Source organism: Rhinopithecus roxellana, chromosome 11 (genome assembly GCF_007565055.1).
Source record: "Rhinopithecus roxellana isolate Shanxi Qingling chromosome 11, ASM756505v1, whole genome shotgun sequence".
In the NCBI taxonomy this organism is placed as follows: domain Eukaryota; kingdom Metazoa; phylum Chordata; class Mammalia; order Primates; family Cercopithecidae; genus Rhinopithecus; species Rhinopithecus roxellana.
The window spans coordinates 42,867,183-42,892,078 of NC_044559.1; the positions used below are offsets into that span (position 1 = coordinate 42,867,183).

General features: G+C 40.7%; 1 protein-coding gene across 1 annotated transcript in view; it reads left to right on the forward strand.

The window, feature by feature from the left end:
• Positions 1-24,896, forward strand: part of ACADSB (acyl-CoA dehydrogenase short/branched chain) — a 38,334-nt gene that overhangs the window by 7,383 nt on the left and 6,055 nt on the right. Inside the window, exons 2-8 of the mRNA XM_030941506.1 lie at positions 10,091-10,250; positions 13,499-13,599; positions 16,277-16,483; positions 17,017-17,187; positions 18,861-18,986; positions 20,212-20,304; positions 23,052-23,141. Coding sequence (XP_030797366.1) covers positions 10,091-10,250; positions 13,499-13,599; positions 16,277-16,483; positions 17,017-17,187; positions 18,861-18,986; positions 20,212-20,304; positions 23,052-23,141 — 948 coding nt within the window. The remainder of the gene's footprint in view (positions 1-10,090; positions 10,251-13,498; positions 13,600-16,276; positions 16,484-17,016; positions 17,188-18,860; positions 18,987-20,211; positions 20,305-23,051; positions 23,142-24,896) is intronic.

The window sequence follows — 24,896 nt, forward strand, 5'->3', positions numbered from 1 at the left end:
GCTCTTCACGAAACAGGGCCAGGAAAACACACAGTTTCTACGGCTTAATAAGCAGGTATAACTGGAAGACAAGAATAGATTTTGAGAGGGATCTATCATAGCACTTTTAACTCTTGGGGTTCTGAGGAAAACAGGGTTTTTCCCCCAAAATAGGGTCCTTGGTGACTTTTCTGTTTTTCCCAAGGAGTCCCATGCTCTCCGAAGTTATCTTAGGGCCTCTCATGTGTGCATTAAGAGTGGCAAGACAAAACGGAGAAAAATAGTCAACTGTGAAGACAGTAAAAAAACAAAGAACTTCTTTCCAGCAAAACAAGATCCAAGAAGAGAAAAAAAAATACGTAAAGGCCTTTTAAGTATACATATAGCTTGGATATCCACTTTTAATTAGGCTTTTTTTTTTTTTTTTGAGACGAGTCTCGCTCTGTCTTAATTAGGCTTTTAACCATAGTGCTCTATTAAAAAAAAAAAAATCCTTTTAAATCTCCTATTACCCAATTTCTAGCCATGCCAAGTGGCCAGTATTTCTGGCTTTGAACTTTACCAAAGGTAACCTCCCAGGTGCTCAGAGAAAAGAACATTTGAGCCAGTTCATGGAGGGGAAGAGAATCAGCAAATGGTAAATGTCACACAGATATCAAACCAGAAAGGACTCTTTCCCCAAGCCAGGATTGAACCTGTGACACCGTTGTAAAATGGTGAAGCCACAGCTACTGAGCCACAGCATTGGACAATCTCCACTGCCCCTCCCAGAAGGAGTCTAGAGTAGTTAAATTTGAGTTTGCAAAGACTTCCAACTACTTAAGATGATTTTACAGCTAACTATGACATGAACGCCAAAATTCCTGGTCTGGATGGTGGAGACTGAGAGAAAGTACTGCACGTGGTTAGGTTATAAGGGAACATTTTCAAATCTGTAATTTGAACTAACTTTTAGATAACTTCTGAATTACACAAAATTCTACTTTTTCTCACTAATAACACAACCCTTTCTGGCATATTTTGTATTCAGAATTATGTGTTAATTAGAATTCTTATCCTTAGTAACCCAAGGATATCCTTAGTAACCTGAAACTTTAATGAAACCATAAAAAAAAAAAAAAACAAGAAATTCTGAAGTATCAGATATGGGCATTTATAGATAAGAACATTTGCACAATTTTAGAAACATATTTCCCCATATCACAACCCTTTCTTAATTGAAAATGACCCAGATAGTAAATAAGCATCCAAATTAAGATTTTAATTTACCCAAAAAAGTTTACCTAAAACATTTATCCCATTTACTGTACTCAATTCCTTCATTTTCAACAGTTTATCTGGATTACTTCTGCAAACTGAGATATTAGACACTATAATTGTTTTAATAGCCAGTGAACATCCAGTGCTCACCTTAACCTAAGTAACAGCCTCAAAGTTAAATACACAGTTTTTTTTTTTAAGAGTATCAAACTAGGGCATATTTTTATTAAGTAGTGGAGTCCATTGGAGTACAGAATACACAGATATTTTTACTGATAACTCAGAAGACTTGGCCAACAACATTAAATTACTCTCATTTGTCCAAAAAAAAAAGACATGCAAATCAAGATCATTTTGTTTTGGCTGGGTTTATAGTTTTATAACCTTGCATGACAAACCCTGACACCTCAAAATATCTAGCGGAAACAAATATAAAATCCAGACAAAAATGTATGTTGACAATTCTGAAGGCATTTCTAGTTTTGTTTTATCAATAGTTTTCAAACCAGCTTGTTTATACTTAACTCATGTGAACTTGAAATTTTCTTAGACTTGTGTACTTAATTTATGAACACTCTTTTACTTATAAGCCAGTTTGGTAGACACAACATTTAATAGTCAGTATATATACAAATAAACACATCTAGACAGGTACACACACACACACACACACTCACACACACACACACACACACACAGATCCAATAGCTTTTACCTTGGAACTCTAGCTGTGAGATAGCAATACAGGCTCAACAGTTTTACTTTGTATGCCCCAATAGATAATCCAGTGAAGGCTGTGAACCAAAATTGTGGGTAAAGCAGTTTCCATGGCAGTTTGATTTTTAAAGGGCAAACCTCCCCAGGCTCCAAAGAACACTGGGGCCAAACAGCACCAAAGGAGAGCATCACTCATTAACCAGGCCCCCTGCTTAGAGCAGCAGCACAAAAGCCTGCCTGGGTACATGCAACTCCATCCCACTTTCCCATTCATCAGCAAACTCCAGATTCCAAACAATACTGGGACCAAACAGTATTGCAAAATTTCCCATTGTCATCTGTGAGAGAAAATTCTAAGGAGGGCTTAGTACTGAACCTCAGAACCTCTGCCTAGGGTGTCCCCTTTGGAGAGGTTGAAGTCTGGAGTTCCATCCCCTGAGGCATCCCCCTTTGGGGTCCACTCTTAGAGTGTCAGACGTCGCGGACCTTAGGTGGGCACCGATCCCACTTTGCATGTTTTCCCTCCAGAGGCAATGGCCTACTATGAGCTTTCCTTTGGTTCCTGGGTGTAATCCCCAACTTTTAGCATCCTCATAATTTGATAAGGCCTTGCTTTCCCATGCTTCCCATTCCACTCAAGTGATAGTCGTGAGCTGTAATGATAGGCACTGGAGGCTGAGTGGGTTTCTTTTGTCCTTAGCCAGTCAAATAGGGGAAGGGAAGAATTTAGCATAAGAAGAGAACTCAAATGTGTTCAAGTTCAGTCCAGATTAGCTGCGCCACATGTAGGGATCAGGGACCACAACCGGAAATGATAGAAAAGAGTCCTTACCTCTTCCAGGGAGGGCAACTATCCTTATTCATTCCTTGGCCTTCAGGCAACGCTGGAGAGTGGCCCTGGCCAGAAACCTGCAGTTGCCTCCATGTTTAGATGCTGCCCACCAAGGATCCTGAGTTGGAAAGGAAAAGAGAGAGAGAGATTCCCCTGGATGGTGCAGAAAGGAAAAGGTGAAAAATAAACCCCACACTTTGGGCTTACCACCTGGCTGGCTAACCAAAATATGTTCCCAGTGTAGGGTGTCCAGGTTCTTGGCATTTTGAACAAAGAATTGGACAAAATGCACAAACACAGCAAGCAAAGAATGAAGCAACAAAAGCAGAGATGTATTGAAAATGAAAGCACGCTCCACGGGGTGGGGGCGGGCGCAAGTAAGCAGCTCAAGGGCCCAGTTACAGAATTTTCTAGGGTTCAAATATACTCTCAAGGTTTCCCGTTGGTTACTTGGTGTATGATGTTTCCTGCCATAGCTGAAGTAGAGTTACAAAATTATTTACTTGGCTTTAGAAGGTTGGGGCTTTCCATTTAATTTTGTTCTAGGAAGCCCTTAGGTTCCCTGCCTCCAGACCCTATTTCCTGCCTCAGTCCCAGCTATCCGGGAGGCTGAGGTGGGAGGATCACTTGACCCTGGGAAGTTGAGGTTCCAGTGAGCAGTGGTCGTGCCACCGCCCTCATGTCTGGGTGACAGAGTGGGACTGTCTCGAAAACAAAAACAAAACAAAACAAATGTTAAACCAGATCACCCTGAAGAAAAAGTAATTAATAAAAATAAAAGGCTTTTAGGCCAGGCACGGTCGCTCATGCCTGCAATCACTGCACTTTGCAGGGGCCAAGCCACAAGAATCACTTGAATCTAGGAGTTTGACATCAGCCTGGGCAACATAGCGAGACCTTGTCTCCGCAACAACAACAACAACAACAAATTAGCTGGGAAAGGTGTGCATCTATAGTCCCAGCTACTTGGAAGGCTGAGGTGGGAGGATCACCTGAGTCCGGGAGGTCAAGACTGCAGTCAGCTGTGATTACATCACTGCACTCCAGCCTGGGTGACAAAGTGAGACCCTGTCACAAAAAAAAAATAAATAAATAAAATAATGCATTTGCGTGGCAAAACACCCAAAACTATAAGCGAAGTCAAAAGACAAATCACAACCTGGCTATTTTTTTTTTTTTTTTTTGTTGAGACGGAGTCTCACTCTGTCGCCCAGGCTGGAGTGCAGTGGCCAGATCTCAGCTCACTGCAAGCTCCGCCTCCCGGGTTTACGCCATTCTCCTGCCTCAGCCTCCCGAGTAGCTGGGACTACAGGCGCCCGCCACCTCGCCCGGCTAGTTTTTTGTATTTTTTAGTAGAGACGGGGTTTCACCGTGTTAGCCAGGATGGTCTCAATCTCCTGACCTCGTGATCCGCCTGTCTCGGCCTCCCAAAGTGCTGGGATTACAGGCGTGAGCCACCGCGCCCGGCCGACCTGGCTTTTTTAAAAGTTGCAATTCCTGCCACCAAAGAGCCAATTTCCCTAATTTGTATAAAGTTCCTAGAAATCAATGGGAACAGAAAAAGACATTGAATAGGAAAATGGGCAAAGAACATGAATAAGCTGTATGCAGAAAAAGAAATACAAATAGTTTGTAGACATATGAAAACATGCTCAAACGCATAGGAAGAGAAGCACAAATATAAGAGTGCCTGGCCCAGTGTGGTGGTGGCTCACGCCTATAATCCCAGCACTTTGGGAGGCTGAGGCGGGTGGATCACTTGAGGTCAGGAGTTGGAGACCAGCCTGGCCAACATGGTGAAACCCTGTCTCTACTAAAAATACAAAAATTAGCTGGGCGTGGTGGCATATACCTGTAGTCCCAGCTACTTGGAGACTGAGGCACAAGAATCACTTAAACCTGGGAGGCGGAGTTTGCAGTGAGCTGAAACCACACCACCGTACTCCAGCCTGGGTGATAAAGCAAGATTCTGTCTCAAAAAAAAGGAGAGAGAGAGCAAAAGAAGAAGAAATAATACAATACTAACACAAAACTCACACTTGCACCCTCTCCTCAGATATAACCTCCATCCTGAAGCTCATCTGTATGCTTGCTGTTGGTGTTTTTAAAATTTTGCTATATCTTTATGTCCTCATAAGAATATATACTATCATTTGGTGTTTTAAAGCGTACATAAATGCTGTCATCCTGAACAAATCCTCTCGCTAACTGCATCTTTAACTCTATACTGTATTTTCAAGATTTATGCATGTTGATCCATGTAGCTCCCTAGTTCCCTTTAACTGCTATAAGATATTCTGTTGTGTCAATATATGACAATGTATGCATTGCTTTGTTGACAGATAATTGGATTTTTAGTTTTTTGCCTTTACAAAAATCACTGCATCTTTTTGCACATGTCTACTTGTGCATATGAACTGAAGTAAAATTACTGGGCCTTAGTGTAAATATGTTGTTCTAGTTCACTTTGTGCTGCTGTAACAGAATACCATAGACTGGGTACTTACAAAGAAAACACATTTATTTCTCATAGTTCTGGAGGATGGGAATTCCAAGATCCATTCACAGGCAGGTTCGGTTGTCTGAGGAAGGCTTTCTTCCCACATCCTCACTTGGCAGAACGGAAGGGCTGGGCTGGTGCTGTGTGAAGCCTCTTCTAGAAGGGCCTTCGTCTCATTCCCAAGGAGGAGCTCTCATAGCCTAGTCACCTCTTAAAGGCCCCCCTTAATACTATGACATTCAATTTCAGCATCTGAATTTTAGAAGGGACACATGCAAACCATGGCATATGTTTTTATCTTTACTATCACTAAATTGTCCAAAGTGATTGCAACAGTGATTTATATACTCAACCCACAGAGTGTAAGAATTTTTCCTTTCTAGCTGGGCATGGTGGCTCACGCCAGTAATCCCAGCACTTTGGGAGGCCGACGTGGGTGGATCACTTGAGGCCAGAAGTTCGAGACCAGCCTGGCCAACACAGTGAAACCCCATCTCTACTAAAAATAGAAAAAATTAGCTGGGTGTAGTGATGCATACCTATAATCCTAGCTACTCAGGAGGCTGAGGCATGAGAATCACTTGAAGCTGGGAGGCTGAGCTTGCAGTGAGTCAAGATCGTACCATTGCACTCCAGCCTGGGTGATAGAGTGAGACTCTGTCTCAAAAAAAAAAAAAAAAAAAAAAAAAAGAAAAAGAAAAAAAAATTTTCTTCTTTCTCCCCACAACCCTTCCTAACTCTTAAGGGTCAAGTAGTTGGGGAGAAGCTTCAGGAGACAACACAACACCTCTGCTACATCTTCCTTTGCCTTTGATATATTGTGAAAGCTTCTAGGTTTAAAGTACTTTAAGAATGTTTAGAGCAATACTTCATTATGCTGGAGCATAATGGAGGAAGGGAACTAACTCAATTCTTTTACTAACTGGCAAAAGAGCCTTTACCAGAACATTCCACAGTCAGGAGTTCTTAACCTTCTTTGTGTCTTGAATGAAGAATAAACAACAATGTAATAAAGTTTATAGACCTTTTCTCAATGATTCAAAGTGCATAAAATATAGAGGGTTACAAGGGAAATCTATTTTTTCCCCCAAAGATGCTGGATATAAAAAATACTTTTTAATTGTGATATAGTAATGTGTGTTTGTTAATTAAATAAGATCCGGCAGTAGTTCTATTCACAGATAACCGCTGTGAATTTGAAGTAACGAAGAGCACAAATAATATTTCAAGATATTTGTACCAAATCAATGTGATATAAAAGTATCTGTAATTTCTTTTGATGACAGAGTCACAGATACTGCTAAGACTACTGTAACTTGTTGCTTACATTCATAATAGAAGGAAATGCTGTATTTTAGTTAGAGGTTAGTGAAATAAGGATGTAATTTTACCCTTGTCCAAGTTCATGGACTTTATTGTTCTGTCCACAGAGGCCCCAACTTAATCATCAACACTTCTAGGTGCAACAGAACTCTGGTCAATTGAGTAAGAAACAGATCAGACTCAAGCTCTGGAAAGTATTTGGCAAGGCATAAATAACCATTGTTCCATTCAAGTAGCAATTGCTGTTCTATACAAAAAAATGTGATGATGTGGTGCAATGGGTTATAACTGTGGGAAATCATTTTGATGGAGCGGGTACCAAAGCTGCAAAGGCTGAGGCCAACACCGAAGGCCAGGGGACGCTGGCAAATCAACATCAAAACATCGGGCTGTGCAGTCCAAGGCAAGGAAAAGAAAAGTTTCTTTTATTAAAGACTGTCATAGTATTAATAAGTGGAAAATTTCTTCTGCCGAAAAACGTTAGGTTGTATCTCTCAGTGCTTTCTCAAAAATGGATTCCATTCACTTAGCATATTGTCACTGTATTTTATGAAGAGTATCTTTAATAATCTTACCCTGTGATCCTATACCATTTCTTACCTTTTCAAGTACAATTGTCTCTGTGAAACCGTGTCTATGAATCTAAAATCACTGCTATGTTTTGAGTGGTCCTATACTTTGTCAGTAGCAGTATTGAAACCAAGAGGCTCGCAGTTGTGGGAAAAATAGGTATTACTGTAAGATCCACTGGCTTTTAAGTTTCTCAGTAGTTAGCTTTCTTTTTTTTTTAAGATGGAATCTCGGCCGGGCGCGGTGGCTCAAGCCTGTAATCCCAGCACTTTGGGAGGCCGAGACGGGTGGATCACGAGGTCAGGAGATCGAGACCATCCTGGCTAACACGGTGAAACCCTGTCTCTACTAAAAAATACAAAAAACTAGCCGGGCGAGGTGGCGGGCGCCTGTAGTCCCAGCTACTGGGGAGGCTGAGGCAGGAGAATGGCGTGAACCCGGGAGGCGGAGCTTGCAGTGAGCTGAGATCTGGCCACTGCACTCCAGCCTGGGCAACAGAGCGAGACTCCGTCTCAAAAAAAAAAAAAAAAAAAAAAAAAATAGATGGAATCTCACTTTGTCACCCAGGCTGGAGTGCGGTGGTGTGATCTCAGCTCACAGCAACCTCTGCCACCGGGTTTCAAGCAATTCTCCTGCCTCAGCCTCCTGAGTAGCTGGGATTACAGGTGCCTGCCACCGCACCTGGCTAATTTTTGTAGTTTTTAGCAGAGATGGGGTTTCACCATCTTGGCCAGGCTGGTCTTGAACTCCTGACCTCATGATCCACCTGCCTCGGCCTCCGAAAGTGCTGGGACTACAGGTGTGAGCCACTGCACCCGGCCCCGTGAGCTTTCTTTTAAAGATAAACTTAGGTACAATGGTGATATATTAACTAACAGACACACAGAATTCTGTCATGGATTTAGTGAAGTAAATAATCTCCCTTAGAAGTAAGAAATGTGGGCAATGTATTATAGTTTTTGAAATGTAGTAGGTAAGTTTCATGAGCCTTTTGTGAAGAAGACTAGTTGATGCATTCTTTCATTCGTTCAAATATATATCAAGAACCCCATTCAAGGCTCCACCACCAGCCAGTGAGCAGACTTGGCCCCCATGCTTACCTCTCTTCCTTCTCCAATTTTTTTTTTTTTTTTTTTTTTTTTTTGAGACAGAGTTTCGCTCTTGTTGTCCAGGCTGGAGTGCAATGGCGCGATCTTGGCTCACCACAACCTCCACCTCCCGGGTTCAAGTGATTATCCTGCCTCCGCCTCCCAAGTAGCTGGGATTACAGGCATGCATCACCACGCCCGGCTAATTTTGTATTTTTAGTAGAGACGGAATTTCTCCATGTTGGTCAGGCAGGCCTTGAACTCCTGACCTCAGGTGATCCGCCCACCTCGGCCTCCCAAAGTGGTGGGATTACAGGTGTGAGCCACCATGCCTGGCCTCCAATTTCTATTCTTTCCCCTTTCTTCCTTCTTTCTTCGTGCCAGCTGCCACCGACCATTCTCTCCCGCTGCTGCTAGTGGCATTCTTCCCCTTCTTGAGCCCCTTTGCACCTCGATTCTTACTTCACTTCTCCTTTATCCTTCTTTTTGACTCTTCCTGTCCATCTCATCAAGAAGAAAATACCGTATGTCCCCTTTGTCCTCCTTTCTAGCCCAAAGTTTTCCTGTCCCAACTCTGTCTTTAATGAGAAAAAATGTTCCATGCAACTTTGCCCTAAACCAACTCCTACTTCTGAAAACAAAACAAAACAATTAGCTAGGAAAATGGAGATGCATACCACTTTTCTTCTGACTGGCCAATGTTTCTCGTTCCCAGGTGAATCCAGAGCAGAGTATGTCTGCTCCTAGGCACATAGTTGCAAAGATTGACCAACGTGCAGCCAAGATTGACAGTGGTTTCAAACGCAGTGACTCGTGCACAGTTTCTTTTTCTTGACTTTTCAGTGTGTAATCAAAACTACTGAGAAAACATATTTCAGTATGTTACTACGTTTGTTAAAGGATTTGGGACATTATAGCAGGAAGGCACTCTCATGGCGGGCAATGATGGCTGGCAGGTTAACTAGATCGTTACTGTTGCTGTTTCTCTGATGACCACCTCCACTTCTGTGTTCTTAGCAGCTGTGGTAGAAATAGTCATTACGGTGTATTGAGCTCTTACTATAGGCTAAGCCCTTTTATGGATGGTCTTACTAATCCTCACAAAACTTCAAGAGGTTGGTATCTGCATTTTATAGGTAAGGAAACTGAGATTCTGAGAGGTTTTAACTGAGAGGTTAAAAATCACTTGCCCAAGATCACGTAACTTAAATATCAGAAGCTAGGATTTGAAACTAGTTCTTTCAGACTTCAGAGCTTATTTTCTTAATCTTTATGCTGCCTGTAAGATGCTGGAAAAAAAATTAGCCGCGGAAATTACAAAAGCCTAGCTGCCTGGGCTCACTCAGCACAGGGCAGGTATCTCTATGTCATCACCAGCTCCCTGGGCCCACTCAGAGCAGGGCAGGTAGCTCTGTGCCCTCGCAAGAGAAGGCTCTTGACAATGGTCAGTTTTAGACATCAGTGGTGTTATAGTTCCAGTTTCCCTTTCTAAAATGTCACTGAAATGTGAAGTACATTGGAGAATGAAATCCTTTGAGAAAGTTCTGTCTCCTGTATTGGTAAAAGTTAATTATCTAGGAAATTTGTTTATTTAAAATAGCTCATTGCTGGATGAAGAAGGTATCACGTCATGTTAACAAACTAATTTGTGTTATGTTTAAAAGACTGAATTTTAAAATGCACTAGGTTAAGTTTCCTTGTTTTGGTGACATGAAATATAAGAATGGGTTATAAAGTTATTCCCAAAGAAAATGATATTCAAGTACCTTTTTTTGTGTGTGTGTATATATGTTCCCTATTTAATGGGGGCTGTTCCTACAGCTAAGAAGAAATTTCCCAACTTGTTTGTCTTCTTGGAAGATTCCTCCTCATGTCTCAAAATCTTCCCAGTCAGAAGCTCTACTCGATATAACAAATAATGGATTACACTTGGCTCCCCTGCAAACACTCACAGATGAGGAGATGATGATAAAGAGTTCAGGTAAGTAAATTTATGAGCATCACCTTTTTCTCCCCAGACAGGATCTCTGGAGCACAGTGGCACAATCATGGCTCCCTGCAGCCCCACCTCTGGGCTCAAGCTATCCTGCTTCAGTCTCCTGAATAGCTGGACAAATGTCACCTTATTATTCGTCTGGTCATGAATTGGGTCTACAATATGAAGTCACATATGACAGGATTGAAAGATACGTTCATCTAAATTTGTGAATGTAGTTTTTTTGACATAAATTCTTTAAGAAAAGCAATGCATATCCAAGATTAAAATGACAGAATAAAAGGCTATGTAGTTAAAAGTGAAGGCTTTCCCGCCCATGTTCTGTAGTTCCCCAGTTCTTGCCACCTTGTTACCAGTTTCTTATATAGCCTTGCAGAGTTAGAAGTACATTTCTATTCCACTTTTCTTTAGATAGTGGGTTTTTTTGTTGTTGTTGTTTGTTTTTTTGAGATGGAGTCTCACTCTGTCACCCAGGCTGGAGTGCAGTGGCACAATCTTGGCTCACAGCAACCTCTGCCTCCTGGGTTCAAGCAATTCTCCTGCCTCACGCTCCCGAGTAGCTGGGACTACAGGCACGTGCCACCACGCCTGGCTAGCTTTTTGTTTTTATTTTTTTTAATAGTAGAGACATGGTTTCACTGTGTTAGCCAGGATGGTCTCGATCTCCTGACCTCGTGATCTGCCCACCTTGGCCTCCCAAAGTGCTGGGATTACAGGCATGAGCCACCATGCCCAGCCTAGACAGTGGGTTTTCATACTTTATGTGGAATTTAAATTTTACCTTTATCTATGAAACACCTGTGGTTGAATGAAGCAGAAGTTGTATACCACTAAACCTTAAAGCAGTTTGCATTCATTTATTTATAGGTATAGGTGTAGGTGTAAAATTATGATCTATTTAAAAATCCGAAGCAGAACATCAGAATGTTGTTCTTAGAGAATATGGATGGTAAGTGTATTCATTTTCTATTGCTGGGTATTGAATCACTCCAAACTTAACAAGTTAAAACAGCGCCCGTATAGTGGCTCACAGTCTGTAGGTCAGAAGTCCAGCTGGAGCAAGTCCAGGCTCAGGGTCTCAGAAGGTCAACATCAGTGTGTCAGTTGGGCTGTGTTTTTGTCCGAAGCTCAAGGTGCTTCCAAGCTCCCATGGTTGTATCAGTACACAGTGCTTTGCAGTTGCAGGGCTGAGGTCTTGTTGCCCAGCTGGCTGTTAGCCAGAGGTTGTCCCCAACTCCTGGAGGCCTCTGTATTCCTTGCCATGTGGTTCCCTCCATCTTCAAAACCAGTAACTCTCCCTCCCAGCATCAAGTCTCTCTCATCCTTAAAACGTGTTTGACCAGAAAGAGCCCCATCTTTCTTCGGGGCTCGCCTGATTAGGTCAGGCCCCCCAACTGTCATCTCCCTGTTTTAAGGTCAGCTGATTTGGGAGCTTGATTGTACCTGTAAAATCAACTTCACAGCAGCACTTAGATTCATGTCTGAATAACTGAGAGAGGACATGTATACACCAGCGGCTGGGAATCCTGGCACTGTCTTAGAGCACTCTGTCACAATAAGTAAATTTCTTTTCTTTCTTTATTTTTTGAAATGGAGTTTTGCTCGTTTTGCCCAGGCTGGAATGCAATGGCATTATCTCGACTCACTGCAACCTCTGCCTCCTGGGTTCAAGCGATTCTTCTGCCTCAGCCTCCCAAGTAGCTGAGGTTACAAGTGCGTGCCACCACGCCCGGCTAATTTTGTATTTTTAGTAGAGATGGGGTTTCACCATGTTGGCCAAGCTGGTCTCGAACTCCTGACCTCAGGTGATCCACCCACCTCGGCCTCTCAGAGTGTTGGAATTACAGGCTTGAGCCACTGCACCCAGCTAGTAAATTTCTTTTCCTTTGCTCCCTCACCTTTTAGATATGGTCTCAGGGAAGTGAGTTTGGGATGGCTAAGGAAAAACAGGGTGAGTCGTCAAATAGTTTTACATAAATCAAAGAATTTGCTTAGAGTATCTTGATTCTCTGTCTTCAGTCGTATTTATTTCTTTAGTACCCACCTAGTCTAAGCACAGAAGCAATAAAGATGAGCAAGAAAAAAAATCACTGCTTTTAAGGAACTCAGAGTCTAATGGCAAAGACAGTCAAATAAAGGAAATAGTTTCAAAATAACCTGGTAAATGTCACGGAGGTATTTGGTGAGCAAAGCAGAGGACACCTAGAATTTGCTGGGTGTGGCAGAGGCGGGCTAAGGAAGCAGTCAGGAAAGGCTTCTCAGAGAGTGTGGAGCTTGAGCTGTACCATGAAGGACAAAGTGCAGTTGGCCAGTTGGACCAGGGAAGGGAAGAGATTCTACATAATGGGAGTCGCCCGTGCAGAAACAAAGGAATACTGAAGCAAGCCGCATGCACTAAACTCTGAGTTTAACCCTGTTGCCTTCTCTACCGACTTGGTATTACGTTGGTAGTAACCCTAAGAAGGTATTTTCATCACAATGAATTCTAAATGCATCTAAGTCTTAAAAACATTAAAAAGTGAAATAGTGGTTTTCAACCGGGGCAAGTTCGCCCCCAGAGGACGTTTACCAATATTTAGAGACATTTTTGATTGCCACAACTTAGAAGTGGGGATGCTCCTGGCAGCTAGTGGGGTAGAGGCCGGGATGCTGCTCAACATCCTGCAATGCACAGAACAGCCTCACAACAAAGACTCACTTGACCCAAAATGTCCATAGTGCCAAGGTGGAGAAACCCTGTTCTGTATGACCACGCAGCTATGAAAAGGACCAGGTTAGATGGGATGTGCTGACATAGAAAGATCATCAAGATATAGTTGAGGGAAGCAAGGCACACACCAATGTGTATCTCCTGATTCCTATGTGTGAACGTGTGTGTGTACAGGTAAGTATAGATGATTTTCAAAGAAAAGTTTTCAGAAAGAATACATAATAAACTTAAAATGAGTCACCTTTGGGTAGAGTGGAGCATGGCTTCCGTGTTTCATTTTGTGCTTGTGGTTTTGCACCATCTACACATATCATTTATTTTGTGATGTCATCAAGAGTTACAAAGGGATATGGGGAACTACACCTTTCTCTGTTGAAAAGAAAACTTTATAAATTCTATTTTAAAAATATAAGAAGGGTACCTGTGTATATTTTAACTTAGTTAAAATGTAAAATTTTGTCAGCAAACTATTAATGTGACTGTAACTTTAACATGGACTTATCAGTAATTCTTTTTCCTACAGTTAAAAAATTTGCTCAGGAACAAATTGCACCTTTGGTTTCAACCATGGATGAAAATTCGAAAATGGAGAAATCAGTAATACAAGGATTATTTCAACAAGGGGTATATTTTATAATTCTTCCAGTTTCAAGCTTTTATAAAAACATTTTGGTGTTAAAATGTAGGCATATTTTTAAATTCAGGGACTGTAATGATAGCACAATGAACCCTTCATTTCCCAGTCAAAATTATCTGTTTTCTTTTTTTGATTGAAATCGTACTTAATATTTATGTACTTAAAAGTTTTTAAAAACGGAATTAACATTTTTAATTGGAAATACTGTATATTTTAAGGAAAAGTTTGGAAGTAAGATGGTAATTTATTTGTATCTTTAGACCAGTGGTTCTCAACTAGGGGCAGTTTTGCCCTCCAGGGGACATTGGGCAACGTCTAGAGACATCTTTGGTTGCCACAGCTGAGGTGTGCTACTGGCATCTAGTGGGATAGAGACAAGGCATGCTGCTCAACATCCTGTAGTGCACAGGACAACTGCCACAACAAAGAATTATCCAACCCAGTGCCACCGTGAAGAAACCCTACTTTAGATAGTAACACTACATAGCATAGTTTATATTCTACCTGAATCTCTATGTAAGTGATAAACTTAGAAGCAGAGGTGATACATGAATTCCACATTAGCCAGGCAACAGATTCCCATCTTTCCAAGTCATATAGCTCTTTAATGGAAATACAACATATGAAATAGATACAAGTAAAACCACTCTCACTGTGATAGAGGAGAGGCTATTAGCATAGGGGCTTCTAGAAGAACATTTTTTAAATCACCACACTCATCATTTCTCACTTCTCCAGAGGTATAAAATATTTATTTTTTTATTTTTAATACTAAAGATGTCCCAGAACAAGTGGCTGCTATTCAGAGCCATTGGCCTAAATCTTGTCTGCCATCCGATTTGAAAAATAACCATTGCCACTTAGCTAGATAGTTTTATTTATTTCTGTTTTAAAGCAACCAGCTTTTTTTATACCGTGCGTAGTAGCGGTTCTTCCATCTTTCTTTTAGCAGTCAAACTCTTGGGAAAATGGAATCTCGTGTGGAGCCATAGTGGTCAAACAGGAGGCTGATGTGGAGAAGAGATGGACTCTGTGAGTCCATTCCTCAGCCAGGTTTTATTTCTATTGCTTGCAGACCCTCTCGGCTTCTGGAAGCAGTCTCGCGGTTTCACAGCGTGAGATCTCCCCTGTGGTGGTGGTTTCTGCAGCGGGGCTGTCTGCAGAGGGATGCATTGCCTGCGCCCTGCTACTCACCTCCACAAACCGCTGCTGCGCAGATGCAGCCTCGCCTGCCTCCTTACTCCCATTGTCATGGCTTTTTGGCATAATGGCTTGCAAAAACAGTATTTCCACTTTGGGAGAGATTGGTGACTTTTTTAGAGAAGCAATGTCTCTGACATCTGTTCAAGACATTGTCATGAGGTAGCCAGAGTGCCCTACTCAGTCCTCAGGCAAACCCAGATCCTTCCGTTCTTCCTCATTTCTGGTTTTATCACCATTCAGTCACTCCCATTTCTGGTTGTTTTCCTGTTGTAGCCCAAAATGTAACAGCCACAGCCCTGACTGCAGCATAGTGTGACTCCAGGAATGTCTAGAGAGAGACTAAGAGAATTATCCTTCTGTTAACAGCGGTGGGCTTTGAATTACACAGGCACACATTCTCCTTGTGAAATTGAGAGTATTATGTGAGCTTCAGTAGTGACGGAACGGGGTTGTTGGAAAGGCTTGGCTGGCACTGGTCATGTTTACAGGTACCCGTTCTTTGGCTAGTGTGACTCTAGCAAACACCACCACCTCTGCTAACCATCCTGAACTTTTGAAGGTGGCATAAAATGAATGGTCATTCAATTATTAACTTGTCAAAAAAGTCAAGGTGAAAGAGCCTGACTGGAAGAAACTTTGCCAAATGAAACTGCAGACATTCCCATTGAGGAGTAGGCTGTTTCCTTCTGTTTCCTTATTACGTTGAAATTAGCATAAGATGAGTAGGGCATGTTGAAAAACCAAAACCCCACCTACCTTCTTGAAGCAGGCAACAACAGTTCTTAGCAAGAAAGCTCATCTAAGTATATTTATATAAGATATTTTCTCATTCCATTAAGCTATACTTTAAAGCATTTTACCTTTCATTATTTTTTTAATCCCAAAAGGAAGCAAATGATGGAATATAATTTTATCCTTTTCAAATATACAGTTTCTGTTACAGATTTTTTTGTTACCTATGGAAAAATTGCCATACCAAATTAAAATAAAATATACATACAAACTTTTAAAATTAAGAATAAATATGGTGGCCAGGCGCAGTGGCTCGCACCTGTAATCCCAGCACTTTGAGGGGTTGAGGCAGGTGGATCACCTGAGGTCGGGGGTTCGAGACCAGACTGGCCAACACAACGAAACCCATCTCTACTAAAAATAATAATAATAATAATAATAATAATAATAATAATAATAATAATAAAATTAGCTGGGCGTGATGGTAGGCACCTGTAATCCCAGTGACTTGGGAGGCTGAGGCACGAGAATCACTTGAACCCAGGAGGTGGAGATTGCAGTGAGCTGAGATCGCGCCACTGCACTCCAGCCTGGGAGACAGAGCAAGACTCTGTCTCCAAAAAAAAAAAAGCAAATATGGTTGCATTTTATTTTTTAACTTGTTCTTGCAAGAAATTTCCCCATATAAAAATAGCTTTCTTAATCTATGTTGCCTTGTGTTTTCTTTAGTTGATGGGTATTGCAGTTGACCCAAAATATGGAGGTACAGGAGCTTCATTTTTATCCACTGTGATCGTGATAGAGGAATTAGCCAAAGTTGATGCATCTGTGGCTGTCTTTTGTGAGGTCCAGAACACACTCATTAACACACTGATTGGAAAACATGGAACGGAAGAACAAAAGGCCACCTATTTGCCTCAGCTCACGACAGAAATGGTGAGTTGAGATAAATTGTTGATCTAATGGATCTAATCTTTAGTAAGTTTACAGTATTTTCAGGAAAAAAGTAGCTGCAATGTTGACCTTACTATCCAAGACCACAGTGCAGTATCATTAATTCAAGCAATGCTCCATAAATTAATGCTGCTGGAAAAGTACACTCTACCTCTTGTTTGCCACTTGGAAATTTAGAAAATAATCATCAGATAATAAAATTATTTCTTTTTGTCCTAATTATATCTTCTAATACCTTTGTTGATGGTTTCATTTACATTGTGATGTGTTTCTACTGTGATTATTAAATCAATTTCAATGAGTATGTGTTTGTAAGTCTTTAAATTTGTCTTGGACAAATAGGGTATATTTTTGGAAAATAATACTTTCAGAACACCATTGCTATTTTCATAAATACAGCCTTTTTTAAAAAGCAGCTAAAGATTTGATTTACAAATGTCTATTTTTCCATAAGTATTTGTTATACAGAGTATAAATATAGTTATTAATTTGGACTTTTTTTATCCCATATGTAGGCAGGAAGTTTCTGCCTCTCAGAGGCTGGAGCAGGTAGTGACTCATTTGCTTTGAAGACCAGAGCTGATAAAGAGGGAGATTATTATGTCCTCAATGGATCAAAGATGTGGATCAGCAGTGCTGAGTACGCGGGACTCTTTCTGGTGATGGCGAATGTAGACCCTACCATTGTAAGTTTGAAAACGAAATTTCTTTCTTTTTCCAAACCCCTTCTTTTCTCTTTCTTTATCTTTTCATCCTTCTGTTTCCTTTTTATGACTTCATCTTGAACTCTTTAGTCTTCTCAGTACTGAAAATGTCAGACTTGAGCTGACATTTTTTTGCTTTATTTATTAATCTCCTAAAGTAAATATTGTTGACAAAATTATTAGTTAGAGTTGGCCCACCATATCCATGGATTCAGCCAACTCCGGATTGAAAATATTTGGTAAAAAAAAAAAATAAAATTCTGCAAAGTTCCAAAAAGTAAAACTTGAATTTGCTTTGTGCCAAGTACCATGTTGAATTCATGTGAATAAAGTGATGTGCATGCATTATATTAGGTATCAAATAATCTAGAGATGATTTAGAGTCTACCGGAGCATGTGCACAGGTTATATGCAAATATTACACCATTTTATGTAAAGTACTTGAGCACTGTCAGATTTTGGTATCCATGGGGGGTCCTGGAACCACTCCCCCACGTATATGGAGGGATGACTGTTTGTGGAGGACCAATTGTTACTTATCTCCTAATGTGTTATATAGTAAGCTAATCTTTTTTTCTTTTCCTATTTTTTTTTTTTTTTTTTTTTGATATGGAGTCTCACTATATCCCCCAGGCTGGAGTGCAGTGGTGTGATCTCACCTCACTGCAACCTCCTCCTCCTGAGTTCATGCGATTCTGCTGCCTCAGCCTCCCAAGTATGTGAGACTACAGGTGCGCACCACCATGCACAGCTAATTTTTGCATTTTTTGTAGAGACAGGGTTTCTCCATGTTGGCCAGGCTGGTCTCGAACTCCTGACATTGGGTGATCTGTCTGCCTCGGCCTCCCAAATTGCTGGGATTATAGGCGTGAACCAGTGCACCCGGCCCTAATCTTTAATTTTGTTGAATTTCCAATTTTCTATTTAGTAATGAAGAATTTAAGTACCTATTTAGTACATTTATTTTAAAGAATATTCAGTTGGAAAATAGACATATAGCAAAATGATAAATACATTTTTTCATCGGTGAATACAGTATTTTCACTAATGTAACAATTGAATTAAATTGTTAAAACTTTTTTTCTTTTTTTTTTTTGAGACGGAATTTCTCTCTGTCGCCCAGGCTGGACTGCAAGGCCGTGATCCCGGCTCACTGCAATCTCTGCCTCCTGGGTTCAAGCCATTCTCCTGCTTCAGCCTCCTGACAGGCACCTGCCACCACGCCCAGCTGATTTTTGTATTTTTACTAGAGACATTGTTTCACCATGTTGGCCAGACTGGTCTCAAACCCCTCACCTCAGGTGATCCACTCAACTCGGCCTCCCAAAGTGCTGGAGTTACAGGCATGAGCCACCATGCCCGGCCTAAAACTTTACATAGTAAAATTAAATTGAGAACATGGCATTCTCATGATTATAATCGTGTAATAATAATTTTAATATTTATAATGGCCTCTGAAAAAGTGAAAGAAATGGTAAGGTTCTTGGATCTCATGTCCTCTAGTTGCCCTCATTTCATAATGCCCATGTTGCAATTCTGAGTCCGTTAGTATTTATTACTAAAGTCCATTTGTAGTTTTCTTTTTACTTAAGCTCTTTAGAAACAAGGCGTTTTATAAATCCAAGTGGTAATAGCATTTTAAATCTTCTTTTTAGGGATATAAGGGAATTACCGCCTTCTTAGTAGATCGTGATACTCCGGGCCTTCATATCGGGAAACCTGAAAACAAATTGGGGCTCAGAGCTTCTTCCACCTGCCCAGTAACATTCGAAAATGTCAAGGTGGGTGTCTTAGACCAATCAGTAAAAGACTGATGTGAAATAAGCCTTGCGTGGAGCCACGGAAGGTGTACAAGACAGGTGTCAAAATATTAAGTGGCTATAAGCACACGCAGGAGAGTATTTTGTAAAACCCTGAACAGTGCTCTTTAGTCATGACCAGACAAATGTACTTTTCACAAAAGTGGAAACCTTTCTGCCCAGAAGCTGTCCTGGGAAGCAAGTGTCAAGAATTCATACCATTTATGTTTTATAACTTATGTACTTCTGACCATGTGTACTTGATGAGCTTGAGACTTGTGAACCAAACGGGGCTGCAGAGAAGGAAGTCTGGTGTCAGTGCGCTAAAGGCCACAAGATGGGGGTGTTGCTCAGTGAGAGCGGAAACAGCCAGGCTATTAAACGTGAGCAGCAGAAGATCGTGGATGTTAGTGCTGGTGCTGTACAACTCTCCGTAGGTGGGTCAGGTGGTGTCGGCTTTTCCACCACTCATCACAGAGCCTAATCTTTTTTTGCATGGCTGTGGGGAGCGAGGGGGAGGATGTCTTTACAGATGTCATTTGGGCTTCACTACTTCACCCCAACTGTTTTCCTCATTCTTACTTTCCCATTTCTTTCTCCATTCTTCCCTGCTCACTCCCCCAACTACCCATGTTGTAAAACTAAGTATAGTTTTTTATTATTTCTAATTCTTTGTTTTTTTTGAACTGTGAATAAGCATTTTCGTCTGTTTCTTCTCTCTTCCTCTTTCTCTTTCTTGTACATACACCTGTGTACACACACGCACACACACATATACCCCACAGTTGATTTTTATGAGGATGAATGGTCTGAACAGCAGAAGGGCTTACTACACTTGTTTTTGCAAGTATTTGCCGATTTTTGTAGTTCCTAATCTGTTATCTTACACTGTAACCTACAGATAAGAATTGGGTGGCAGGAGTATTAATGTATGTTATTGATGAATTCTATGAGATTCCCTTACTCTAAATTCACTCATCCATTCAATACCTGTGCAAGGCTCTGGAGGATGCAGTCATGAACAGCATGAACTTGAGTCCTTTTCCTCAGAGAGCTGTGGAAAAACAGTGTAGAGGGAGATAGATTGCTGCAAGTTCTGTGAGACAGCTAGCACACGAATTGGGAGTCTATGCCTACTTACAAATGCATAATCAAAATGAATCGTGTAAAATGAAACTGAGAAATAAGTGCACATTTGTATTTTCAGGTTCCAGAAGCCAATATCTTGGGACAAGTTGGGCATGGCTATAAGTATGCCATAGGGAGTCTTAATGAAGGTAGAATAGGAATCGCTGCGCAGGTAAGTCCAGTGTTAACTCTTCCGTGATGCAAATCAATTAAAATGTGAAAAGAAAAAAATGCAATGAAACCAGTGAAAATTTGGAAGCTTGTGGACACAAGATGGCATCATTCCCTTACATGAGGGATAGAATGGCTTCTGGTTATTTCTTTCAAATTCCCTTTTGGTCAATTATGTCAGTGTCTGTAGAACCAAACAATGGCCTGGTGGTAACAGTGTTTCTGCTTTGAGAACATTAAAGTATTATCTAATACCTGAACCAATAACTTTTAAAATGTATCATAAATTAAATATGGCACTTAAAAAATATCTACTTTCCAAAGCATGAAATTCATTCTGGAAGGAATTTTTTACATTAAGGATAAATAATATTCATTCCACTGTGTAGTAAAGATCTCTTATCTATAGTTAATAAAAAATTTGTTGCTTACTGTTTTGCATGTGAAAACTGGGCAATTTTTTTGGCAGCACATGAAATAAAATAGCCACAGTTAAGTAGATATATAAAATGAGAACTATTCAAAATTTTTTTACCAAATTTGGCTTTTATAATGTATATTGTGTTTTTCTATTAAGTGATATTGGTTATTTTCCAGATTAACAACATTAATAAGGTCTTTGGCTTTATTATAGATTGTGTCATTTTTGTAGAGTGTGTGTGTGTGTATATATATATACATATATATATATAATTTTTTTTTTTTTTTTTTTTTTTTTTTGAGACTGAGTCTCGCTCTGTTGCCCAGGCTGGAGTGCAGTGGCATGATCTCGGCTCACTGCAAGCTCCACCTCCCGGGCTCACGCCATTCTCCTGTCTCAGCCTCTGGAGTAGCTGGGACTACAGGTGCCCGCCACCAGGCCTGGCTAATTTTTTGTATTTTTAGTAGAGATGGGGTTTCATCGTGTTAGCCAGGATGGCCTCGATCTCCTGACCTCGTGATCCGCCTGCCTCTGCCTCCCAAAGTTCTGGGATTGCAGGTGTGAGCCACTGCACCTGGCCTTTGTAGAGTATATTTTTAATCAGTGATTATACAAAACTCAAGAACTTAGAGCTTTTCAATTTTGAAGATGTTACATATATATTAGCTATTGGAATAAATATTAGATTATTACTCTAGATTTTTTTCTGCTGCTGTTACTTTGCTAACTATTTTTAGACCATAACTTAGTCCAGTTTTCCTACAATGCTAGACAATGTGTCACTAAAGAATATTGTTTTATCAGTTCTCTTAAAAGTTTTTCTGTGATTCAACTTAGTTAGAGATGACATTAAAAACTACAATACTAGATCTCATTTTTTTCAGACATATAAATAATATAGATGTTCTGGCAATAAAATACACGGCCTGGGCTTCAGTCTAATTACTCCAAGTTATCTAATAACCTAATTAAAAGTTAAGGTCAGGTAGTTACTATGTCAGTGGATGCCTTTGAGAGGAAGAGGCACATGGAGTGTAACAGTGAACTGAAGGCATCTGTCCTTGAAACCTTGCAGGCCAAGAGAATTCAGTTTTTCAGTGTTTGTAGTAGAAACATTTTACTGAGGTAGAAAAGCCCATTTTGATGGATAACTGATCATTTCAGTCTTCATTTCAATATAGGGTATTATTTATGTACAAATTTTAGCTGTAAGGGTATAGTGACATCATCTTATCTCACAGCCAAGAGTGCAGTGAGTCTGCTGCGTCATTTGAATTTGGGGTTTATGGTTTTCTTGTGCCTTTAATTTTTAATTTATTATTCTGTTTTCTAGAGAGTTCAAAATAAAAGACTAAAAGAAAATGTGAACGAATACTAATGAAATAAATTGATAAGTTTGCTGGGCATTTCCCCCAAAAGCTTTTGCTATTGATTTTCTAAAACCATAATTTGACATAATTAGATAGTGATTTAATGGCTACTTAATGTTGACATTTAGAAACCATTTCTAAGCTTGAATCATATAATAGATATCAAAGTTGGTTAGCAGTGAGACAGTTCAACTAAAATTGTCACCATGTCCTATGTAAATTAATGTTTTTACTAGATGCTTTCTATGCATTGTTCTCAACCCTAGCTGTGTATTAAGTCACTAAGGAGTTTTATAAAGTTGAGGTTTAGGTCACACTCCTCCACCTACTCTACTCCCAAGATTTGGATGCTGAATCCATTAGGCCTGAGTGTCAGTATTGTTTTAAATCAGGTTCCCCAAATGATTCTATGGTGCAGCCGGGTTCCAAACCACTGCTCTCTTACGTTCTAGTGTCCTTCCCATCGAAGCTCTCATTAATCCTAATCATATACAACATAGATGGGAAGGTAGAAAGTTAAGAAGTGATCTTCCACATTTCATTTCTAGAAGAACTGGAGGGAGTTCCTCTACAGTCTTCAAGGCTGGTTCTGAGCAAAACTTGTATGGCTTATTTTATACCTGGAGAATCAAAGCTTAAAGAAGATTCCTAAAAAGTAATCTTAACTTAAAAAGGTTGTGTGAACACAACCTTGCTGGGAGATTTGCCTCTGCTAGAATTAAATATGCTCATATTCACATGAAATCACTCAAACTTTTCTCCCAGTTATTGGAAGTTCAGTTCTACAAATGCAGTGGGCGAAGATGTGTTATGAACACACACCTCACCACCTCATCATCTCCAGTTCTTCCCCTACCCCAATCATTCCATTTATGTTTAGAAGGAATTCACAACTTGAATAATTAAACTTGTAACAAAATAAGAAATTCTGATTTTTTTTTTTTTATCTATTAACAGATGCTGGGACTGGCACAAGGATGTTTTGACTATACAATTCCATATATTAAAGAAAGGATGCAATTTGGCAAACGACTGTTTGATTTTCAGGTGTGTAATTATTAAGGTCTTTCTGCTGCGCTGGACTTCCCAGCTTCCTGTTAATGAAGCTGTGTTGAAAGCCATGGAGGGAATCCCCTCAGGGGGATTTTAATGGGAGATGGGTAGGGGAGGAAGGAATAGGTCTCAGGGAGTGTACTTGTGAATACCTTGATCTTTGCCAAGGGCAGAGGAGTAGTCCTTGAGGCCAGGCTGTGGTGTGATTCAGGATATCTTGGTGAGCACTATGAAGCTGTCTCCTCACTACTTCAGAAGCTCAGGGCAGGGGGTCTGGAGTCAGACTTCCTGGATTCAAATCCTGGTTCTTTTACTTATTAGCTTTAGGCCTTAGGCAAGTGACCTCATTCTAGTCTTAAACTGCCTCATCTATAAAATAAAGATAAAACTACTTACTTACCCAGTTTTAAATGAGGTATGTGTAAAGTGTTTCACACATTGCATGGGTATAACAAGTGCTCAGTAGATGGTAACACTTGTTATGGGCCCCCATTCAGACCAGAACCATGTGGTAATCCTCAGAGGACTGTACTTTGACACCTACGTCTCATGGAAGACACAGTTTGCTGCATTAAATACAAATGGGGTGCTCTCAGTCAAGCACTTGGGTAATACTGGTTTGGTCCAGTGCTGCGGCTTCTCAGAGTTCCCCAGGCAACCTGGGGATTCCTTGGTGGCAGTGGTATTCTTCCTGCCTTCCTTGAGGTCTTGCCAGGGTGGGGGCAGCCGAGAGTGGCAACTTACCAAACCTTTTAGGCAACCTGAAGGCATGTCACCTAAAATTCCAGAATAATTACTTTACATGGTTGCAAAACCTCCCTTAAGCAGCTCTAGGCTCCAAGTACAATTTCTGATTGCACTGCTAGCTGTCACGTTGCATTGTCTTCGGGTTTATAATAATGACAAGGCCTCCTATGAGCATACTCAGATTGCACATGTGTAGAGATACGAGGCTGTGGACATGCACAGTCATTTTACGACCCAGAAGGACTGAGCGTGGCAGGCCCGGCCAGTGCCTACCGCAGCCCATGCTGTCATTCCCATCTTATGCCTAGGAACCTGAAGCACATGGAGGCTGAGTTCCCAAGGTCATAAAGCTAATATGGCACCAAAAGTAGAGGTATTTTTTTGTCTTGGCCTCTAGTCGAATTTTTATTATACTAGAGTACTTTCTCAGAGCCAGCTACCACAAAGATTACAGTGAAAGAGACAGAATGTAAAGGTTGTTTTGAAGGGAGGCTTTTGATCTTCTTTATGCACAGGAAACTGTGTTCTTATGCATATAGATAGATAGATTGATAGATGGAAGGGGTCAGTTATACTAACAGGTATAATCATAATGACATCTTTAGAGATGCCTAGTAGGGGTAGTTAAAAGAACACTTGATTTTTTAAATTAATTAATTAATTTATTTTATTTTATTTTATTTTATTTTATTTTATTTTATTTTATTTTTTTGAGACAGAGTCTCGCTGTGTCACCCAGGCTGGAGTGCGGTGGCGTGATCTCAGCTCACTGCAAGCTCCGCCTCCCGGGTTCACACCATTCTCCTGCCTTAGCCTCCCGAGTAGCTGGGACTACAGGCACCTGCCACTGTGCCTGCCTAATTTTTTGTATTTTCAGTAGAGATGGGGTTTCACCGTGGTCTCGATCTCCTGACCTTGTGATCTGCCTGCCTCGGCTTCCCAAAGTGCTGGGATTACAGGCATGAGCCACCACACCCAGCCTAATTTAGTTTTTAAAAATTT